Consider the following 9601-nt stretch of genomic DNA (forward strand, 5'->3'; position numbering starts at 1 on the left):
TCTTTCTCTCTCATCTTCTCTCTCTTCTCTGCCCTTTTTCCCTCTCTTTTGTTTCTCGTTCTTCTTCTTTTCTCATCCCTCCTCTTTCCTCTTCTATTCTAGGAAATTTTCTCTTTCTCCGTCTCCCTCCTCGATCTTTCTCGTCTTCTTCCTCTTCTCTCTCTCCGTCCTCCTTTTCTCTCTCCGTCCACCACCGTCAACAACAACATCAAGCACCGTCAACCACCACAAACATCAACCGCAACAACAACAGGCGCAACACCAACAACAACGGCGCAACACCGTCAACCACTCTGAAGGTCTTTATTTTGTAGATCTTGTTTTAATTTAGGTTAGATTGTAAATCTAGTTAATTTCTTATATAATTGTAATGTTAGTTTTTAAATTTTATTAGATAATTGTATATTTATATAATTAATTTAATTTTTGTTGGTTGATTATTGTTTTTTTTATAATTTTTTTAATGAAATTCTGATTAAATATGTAGATCTACTGGCTTTGTTTGTTTTTTGTGTGTGCTATTTTTCAATTTTGTTGAGTTAATTTTCGTATTTTTGGGCTAATTTTCGTTTTTTAGGGTTAATTTTTGGTTTTTTGGGGCTTTTCGTTTTTTTGGGGTTGATTTTCGTTTTTTGTGGTTAATTTTTGGTGTGTGGTGGTGTCGATGTTAGTGTGTGGTGGTGTTGGTGGGATAGAGGCTGGTGTGGGTGGTGGTGGGTGAGTTGGTGGTTGGGGTCGGTGTGCAGTGGGGTCTGGTTGGGTGGGCTGGTGGTTCTAGGGTGGGGCCTGGTGGTGTGGGCGGTGGCGGTGTAATTTTTTTTTGTTTTTTTAATAGGATTTTTCGATGGAATTTCCGTCGGATTTTTCCGGCGGAAAAATATTCCATTGGAAATTTTCAACGGACTTTACCAGGCCGGAAAATCTCTTCCCACAGAAAAATTCCGTCGGAAAACTAGTTTTGACGGAATTTCTGTTAGAAAAGGTCATTGTCTCTACAAAATCTTTTTCGACAACCGCTTCTGACGGAAAACGGGGCATTTTCGACGGAATTTTTCCATCGAAAATCACCTGTTTTCTAGTTGTGGGGGGAGTGAAAAAAAAATGCGCTCTTACCCAACAAATGTCACTTGAGACAAAATTTAAGGGATCTTACATATGAGGGGAAGTGTTGAAATTTAAACTCTCAAAGAACACATGTAAGTATCATACATTGAAAAAAGAAGAGAGAGTTAAACACTTTAAAAGGTTAAGGGGTTACTCCTCCTATTGCCATGTGGTTTGGGGATGGAACCTCCTTTGGTCTTATGAAGTGGACTCTCTTTCTTAGTTGCAGGTATGGTAGAGACCCGTATTTAACATGTATAACTCCATATGAAAAAAAAAAAAAATGTTAGTAGTAATGGAGATTTTTGAAGGGAAAAAACATTAGGGTGTGGACTTATTACCATGGACATAATAATAACAAATTAGGCTCTTCTAACAAAATGGCACCATAATTATTGGTCAATAGACACTATCGATTAAGAAGAATGTCTTAGTCTAACAAACACATGCTTAAGTTTATTGCCACAAATCGCTTTAGTACATGTAAATAATAAAATGATAAGGGAGTAATTTAAAATGGTTGTAAGACCGTATATTCTGCCTTAGAAGTAAGAGTAGAGCGGAAAAAAAAAATTACCAAAATAGATATTATTTACAACCAAATTAAGACCTCTTGAGTTGAAAAAAAAAATAAAAAAAATTGGGTCCATTATTAATGAAATGAGAAGTGTATAAACTCAGAGATAATTCCCTGACTTCAAAATTTTAAATGATGATGATTATCTCTCAAAAATTCTATCCTAAAACATAAATATATATATAAAAAATAATAAATAAAAAATTATAGACAAAGAGAGTCCGTAAATTAAAAAAACAAAATCAAATGAAATGAATGTTTGTTGTTTTAGGAAAACTCAAGAATTCCTAATTGTAATGTATTCCTAATTGTAATGTAAAACTAGTTTTTAGGCCCAGGCAATGTCCTGAGTTAGTGCATCACTTCTATTATAAAAATCATCATAATTTTTATTAGATGACATGTAATATGGTAATAGCTCATTAGCTAACACGTTAGAGTTTAAACTTGAGGTCTGACTTTAAATATTGTAAGAACTAAATAGAAATGAAAGAAAAAAAAAAAGTCAAGTCAAAGTAATTAAGCGTTGGACTTTTTCAGTTTTTCCTGTGGAATGATTCCATCTGAATTCTGAACCCCACCTCTCTACAAGAAACTACAACAGCATTAGCAGCAAATTAATCATTTCATGTGATTTCAACCAAAAAACAGGTACTCTATATATTTCTATTACTCCTTAATTATCATAGCAACTCATCAATTTCGTGTATTATATATCTACCAAATCTTTTAGGATATAATATTCTTATACGGGTACTATATTACTCCAAATTTATTAGCAGATTTATTTGACTAATATATTAAATTGCCAATCTGAGTCTATTTTGTGTTCTAATTTTGTATATCTGTTATATTTTTATTACCTTCTTGGATGTCACGTCTAACGTCATCGTCTTCTTCTTTCTCAAGTTTGAGTATTCAACAATTTTTGTCTTCTTAAATTTCCAGTTTTTCTGGGTATATATATTTCCATTTCTGGGCAACTTTGTATTTTTAGATGTTTTTAATTTAATTTTGGTAAGTGAGTGTGCAAAATACAAGTATGTCAAACAACAATAACTGGGGAGGCTTTTTGAAGATCATTTATGTGGTTTTTGCTTTCTGTGCTGCCCTTTTTCTAGGCGCTCTTAAAGGTTTTTAATTTCATCTTTTTCTGGTATATTTTTTCATTTTCTGACTTAAAATTCCAAATTTGATCTGGGTTTTTTAGCCTTTAAATTTTTATTTATAAATATGCTAATTTAAGTAAGTTGATCAAGAAATTATAAATTTATGATACCCAGTTGATTTAATTTTTGATTTTTGGATGTAGGTTTGCTGGTGGGTCCAATTGCTGGACTGATATTGATTGTAGGAAATGTTGCAGTAATTCTGGGTTTATTCCCTGTACATGTAGCTTGGACATTTTACACCATTGTAAAGTGAGTAATTATTTGCACTGCCGTAATTACTTTATTACTTTATGTTAAGTTGGGTAAAGAGGCATAATTTGATTAGTGTTTTTGGTGTTTGTTATGTGTAATTTGCTTAATTACAGCACAAACAGATTCGATATTCCGCTTAAGATAGCAATTTTGTTGGGTTTGCCAGCTCTAGCTGCTATTTGGTTGGCATTGAGTATTGCAGGAAGTGTAATTGTGGGGGTAGGATATGGATTTTTCACTCCTTGGGTTTCAGCTTTTGAGGCCTTCAGACAAGAGACTGAATCCAATAAATTTTTGCACTGCATTGTGGTAATTATTCTGAAACTGGCCTGTTTTGTGATATGGGATTAAGTCAATTTTACTGCCTTTCTGAGTTGATCATGTAACTGTTTTTTTGTCAAAAATTAGGATGGAACATGGGATACTGTCAAAGGAAGCTGTACTGTTGTCCGTGATTTTGCTGATATTTGCATTCATTCGTATCCAGTTTACTTGAAGGAGGTTCGTGAATTGACAAACTCAGATGAGCTTCAGACTCTTAGGTAGGTGATGATGATTGATCAGAATCCAATCTGATTCATATTATAATATTCTAAACATGAAACTTTTTTTGAAATTTGTATTTAAGCCTTGTTCTCTTTCACCTTATTTGATTTTTAGCCCATACAAGTCATGGATTGTGCACCATAATTGGCCAGGTGTCCTAGAATATGAATAAATTATCTTTGTTTTGGCTAAATTGTTGTTGCTAATGTAAACTGGTTATCTTGCAGGTTTATTCATGTACCGGCAATCATTATTGTTGGTTTGATGGGTCTAATCATTGATGTTCCCTCTTACACTGCTATTGCCATAATAAAGAGTCCTTTAATGTTGCTTAAGGGATGGCAGCGCCTAACACATGACCTTATTAGCCGTCAGGGGCCTTTCCTTGAAACAGCTTGTATCCCTGTTGCTGGTTTGACAATTCTCTTGTGGCCTTTGTTTGTTATTGGAAGCATTGTTTTGGCTATCTTCTCAAGTGTATTTGTGGGATTGTATGGTTCAATTGTTGTATATCAGGTATTTCAAACTTTTTGGTCTTAATTGCATTTCAACTTTTTCCACTTTGGCCCCGAGATATACGGAGTACAAAATAACCTTTAATCTTGGTATGACTATAGGAAAGATCTTTCCGGAGAGGCCTTGCTTATGTAGTTGCAATGGTTGCTGAATTTGATGAGTACACTAATGATTGGCTTTACCTGAGGGAAGGAACTATACTACCAAAGTAATTGCTCTGCCAATCATCTGTGATTTGCTAATTGACTTTACCATATGTCAATATGAGTCTTTAAATGTTACTATTCTTGCTGCCTGTGTTTTATATCCGGATGTCTATTGATCATTCCAAAAAATTTGACAGCCAGGCCCCGATACAGAAAGAAGCAGGCTACAAACTCATCAGAATTTACTGTTCGTGGTGACCGGTTCAACTCAGCTTCCATGGAACCACCTACAATGCTTATGCCTAGCTTGGGACCTTCTAGATCAGTCAGGGAAACAATACATGAAGTGAAGATGGTCCAAGTATACTTTTCTGTCTCTGTACTATTTTATCTCCTGTCTTTTTTCCAGTTGGTTGAAAATATTGCCTTTTCTTCTTTTATAATTGGCATTAAGAAATATTTTGCTAAATGTTTCTCTGCCTTGCTACAACTTTGTTGGTTCAAATTCTGTTTGTGCATTGGAGCTTTAAAATGTAGAGTACAAATTTGCTCACACTTGATGCCTTATTCGATCTGAGAAATCCATTCAAAAAATTAGTAGTGCCAGAGCAATTTATGCAGGCTCTCTAAATTCCGACTGGCTATGAACTTTTTTTACTTGCAAACTACTGTAACAACATGAACAGCAAACTTTGTTATGTCTGCCTATCTGCATGTTTGAAGTGTTCGAGACTTTAGCTTGTGAAGTTTCTTATGTCACTGCAAGTAGAGTAGATGGATGAAATTTTGCAGTCTGAAAAATTTTAACCATCTATTCTGATGTTTTGCACCAACTTAATTTAAATACTTGAAATTCTATTTTCTTATTACTCGTATAAACTTTGTGCTTCAGGTGTGGGGAAACATGATGCGTACATGTGAAATAAAAGGCAGAGAGCTTCTCGATGCTAATGTTTTAACCCGGACTGACCTCTATGAATGGTTAAAGGCAAAGAACAGCCATGAAGCACCCATTGTTGGAGTCGGTCTTCCTAGTTATTCAGCTTTGGATACTCTCTTGCGCTCCATCCAGGCCGGGGCAGATGGTATACTGCTGCTTGATGAAGTGATTGTGAACCAAGAGAATAGACCCCATGATAGACTATTAGACTGGTTTTTCAACCCTCTAATGGTGTTAAAGGAGCAGATCAAGACTTTGAAATTGGGTGATGGTGAAATGCAATACCTGGAGAGAGTGCTTCTTTTCGGCAGCCATCCCCAGAGGATGGAGGCCTGGGAAAACGGCTGTGTGATTCCTCAAGACCCCCTCAGAGCTGCTCAAATCCAAGGCATTAGCAGAAGGTATTGCTACACATTTTATCATCCTTACTCTTATATAGTGATGTAGTCAAACTTATTGCCATAAGAATACCGTTCCAGAATACAGACTATTTCCCTAGTGATTGCTTAGTTATTCCACCCATTCATCCACCCACCTAGGACCCCGTGACCCCGTCTCACTTCCGATCTCATGATACAAGTATTTTTTATCTGCAGTAACATGTGTATACTTGAATATACCTGTGAAGAAGTTAAGTTGGTGCCTGAATCTAGAGATCCTCAGTGTACTTTACTTTGCACTAAGTTACCCATGTGTAGGTAACTCAGTCGGACATGAGTAAGTCCAAGTATCAGACCATTAAAGTGTCAGGGTTCATACCCATGTCGAAGTGTTTAACTGTTAAGGATCCGACCCATGAGTACTTGAGGTGAAATGTAGAGTCTGAGGAAGTGAGGAACATATTTAATCCACATATTTGGGACTGAATTGTGGTCAAGTTGCTGCTTCTTTGACCTTTAATTTTTGGCCATTAATTTGAACTGGTCAAACTGCATTGATTTGAACAACAGATTTATAACTCACTTGATTAAGACTGCAATCCTTGTTTATTTACCCGACTCTTAAGCTGAAGTTGTCAAGTTCTTTAGAACTTGTTTTCTTTGAAAGTTGAATTCAACTGTCCTGCACTTCCCATGAATTTCTTGTTTGAGCATCTCTTGTAGTGGGCTACCCAATTCTTTCTCTTTAATAACGGGAAAAAAAAAATAAAAAATAAAATAAATAAATAATAAATAAAACAAGAATTGTATCTCTTCAACTAGACTGTGATGGTGACTTATGTGTTTGTTTTGATCCCTCTCTTGTGGATTGCTATAGAAGCTATGATGTTTTCACCTGAAAAGCCCTTATCTTAATTAACTAGTTAGTCCAATTATGAAAATTTGGCCCTTATTTGAAGCTAACTTTCCTTATTTGAATTTACTCTCTTTACCATTACTTTTCTGCAACTATTTGCCCAACAGGTTTTTATTTTTATTTTTTTTAACTTCGAGGTGATAAAAATTTAGCCACAGTATCTTTGCAGTTAAACAACTTTCATGTTTAAGGAGTGTGGCATGAAAGTAATTCCAATATTAACAATATGATGTTGCACTGTGGCAGGATGGCTGGAATGGCGAGAAGCATGTCAAAGCTTCCCACATACAGGAGGAAATACCGCCAACTTGTCAAAGATTTACTTGCTTATCAATCAGAAAAGGAAGGCGTCTCAATCAAGTATGAGTCTGTTAGATCCATCGCTTCAGTGGAACTCGTGTAGGATTCACTGTTATTTTTCCCAATTGTATATATTCTGCAAGTAGATAGGCATTCTTTGTTTATGATTTGGTGGTTGATAGTTCTTGTACACACAGCTCTCCAGAGTGCATATATCTCAGAAATTCTTGCCCATGGCATAGTTAGATGTTTATAATGTATGAACTGGTTGCTTGAAAATATTATGAAACTTCACTCTTTTTTACTCTTTTTGGGATGTTATTGAAACAGTAAACCCAATTTATGGTTCCTGTCCTTTGCAGCCATATCAAATACTTGGCTAATTATGTGTTTTAGACTATATCATATGCATCAGTAGACGGGTATACCAAAATTTGTGCTCTCGTAATGGTACTTCTAGAATCATCATGCAAAGTGCTCCCGAATACATGTAACAATCTATTCCTCCAAGAACGGATACTTTTGGTTAGATATTGCTACATCATGTGGTGGACTAAATGCTTCAGGAGTTAGCCAGGCCATTGTACAAAATGTTGTACATCCTACCATTAATTTTTGTCTGCCTTAAATTGCTCTTCATATGTGGTTTATTTATACAGAGTACTTTAAAAGTTTAAAGTAATGAAATTCCCTTTCTTACCCCTGACACCAAAATTGCGGACCTCACTCCCATCTATTAATCACCTAACAACTACTAAAATTGTACTACTATAAAGTTAAAGAAAGAGATAGTTTGTGTATGCTTCTTGTTAAGTTTCTTGTTGGATTTTGATTTTACTAATTTCAAAAACAATTTTTACATTAATAATTAGGACCACGAGTGAATTAAACGGTAAAAAAAAAAATTTAAATTTTACAAAGGGTATTAAGAATGAAAAACAAGGTGCTAACATCATGGTTGATCAACACTTTTTGTCATTATTTAGTAAAGATACAAAACTTAGTTCTCATCAAAAGAAGCCGAGTGATGCACGCAGGTAAATAATACCTGTAATGAAAATTACTGCTCCTCAATCAATTAATTATTTTGTTTGCATGGACCATTTAATTATTATGTTATCATCAAATGGATTGTACAAGTATAATGCAAGAAGTGAGCAGGGGGGGAAGCTTCAGTCTATCAAGGAAGAAATTGCAACTCCAATCAGAATATTTGGTTGAAAGAAAAAAAAAAGTGTATCCCTAAAATTTTCGAGGATGTCTATATTAAGATGTATTGTGTACATGATTCGTATAATGAACGATATCTATAAGGATCACCATATGGGAAAAAATAAGTGTGAATGTACTGTGTATATAAAAAATTAGAAAATGGGGTGGATAAATTCTATAATAACTAGTTTGTTATGGGAGAGAAACCCGATCTATTGATAACATTTTTGCTCGTAGGGCTGAGCTAAAACCTATGCTAAAACATGTGTAAAACGGAGTAACATGAACGAACACTACCACAAAAAGTGAAATAAGCAACACAAGATACATAAATGTCAAGTTGAATAGGCGATCTCTAGAATTATACAGAGCGCCTATATAAGATAAGCGTCTTGTATGTTGAAAGTTATAGAACTACTGTCAAAGATAACAGTTCTATTTGATAAATTCAAATTGTACACTAGACAATAAAGATCGCTTTTCTAAGTTGACCGTTCTAAAAGAACTATGTAATTAAAAAAATAAAAAAATAATTCAGATAGCCCAATTGAAGCCCATATACTTGTACATTGTATTTAATACCCTCCTAAACCTAAAACATGACAAAGGGGTTTCCCTATCTTCTTCTCTTTCATTCTCTTTACTCCGTAGATCATATGTTTCTCTTTCTCTCTCCTCAACATCCCACCGTCGAGCCAGCTTCTCACGCCCACCACCAAGCAACCTTCTCAAGCCACTCGATCCACCTTCTCTCGCCACCAGTGAGTCACATTCCAGCCACCACCGAGCCACGAGATGTCGAGCGTCCAACAACGAGCCACCACGGAAGCCCACCGCTGTCGCAAGCTAAAATGCAATTTACTTTAGGTTAGAATATAAATCTAGTTTCTTGTTTTTGTTTTTGATTCAAATTTCTAATTAATTGTAATTTTAGGTTATATTTTATGATTCAAATTGACATAACTCTATAATTGCGAATTTTTGGATGTTATTGTGTATAATTTTAGTTTTTAAGTTTTTTGGACATTTTTTATTGTATACTTTTTGCTGTTGTTGTTATTACTTAGATCTGATTTTACTTATGTTATTTTTTAGCTAATTGTTTATGTTAATTTTTGCTGTCTTTTGGGTGCTGTTGTTGTGGCGGTGTGTCATGTTGGTGGTGTGGGTTAGGTGGTGGGGGCAGTGGGGGAGGGTTTGAGTCGTATGTGTGTGTGTGTGTGGGGGGGGGGGGGGAGTGGATTTGGTGGGTTAGCAGTTTAGCAAATTGATAATTGTTTTCCGTAATTAGCTGTATAGATAACTTGTAATGTACGAAGTTTTTTTTATTCAGTAAAAAAAAACGATTTGCCAAATTGGCATTAATTAATAAAGAAATTACTAAAATAGTGTTCACTTGAAAATATTTCTCAAAGTAGGTTCGAAAATTACAAAGATAGGAGTATATTTTTTCTCTAAGGGATTGAAATACTTATTATTAGGGTTGGGATCCGGTGAAAAGTACCTTTTTATCGTGAGAATACATCAATACTTTATTATT

General features: G+C 35.0%; 1 protein-coding gene across 1 annotated transcript; it reads left to right on the forward strand.

Moving 5' to 3' along the window:
- Positions 1-2495: 2495 nt before the first annotated feature.
- On the forward strand, positions 2496-7158 carry LOC110717744 (uncharacterized membrane protein At3g27390-like). The gene is made up of 9 exons (XM_021896505.1): positions 2496-2814; positions 2994-3102; positions 3219-3414; positions 3514-3647; positions 3879-4167; positions 4269-4375; positions 4515-4674; positions 5206-5654; positions 6796-7158. Exons 1-9 carry the CDS (start codon positions 2724-2726, stop codon positions 6950-6952), a joined length of 1692 nt encoding a protein of 563 aa, XP_021752197.1. The 5' UTR covers positions 2496-2723; the 3' UTR covers positions 6953-7158.
- The last annotated feature ends 2443 nt before the right edge of the window (positions 7159-9601 follow it).

This window comes from Chenopodium quinoa, unplaced genomic scaffold (genome assembly GCF_001683475.1).
Source record: "Chenopodium quinoa cultivar QQ74 unplaced genomic scaffold, ASM168347v1, whole genome shotgun sequence".
Taxonomy (NCBI): domain Eukaryota; kingdom Viridiplantae; phylum Streptophyta; class Magnoliopsida; order Caryophyllales; family Amaranthaceae; genus Chenopodium; species Chenopodium quinoa.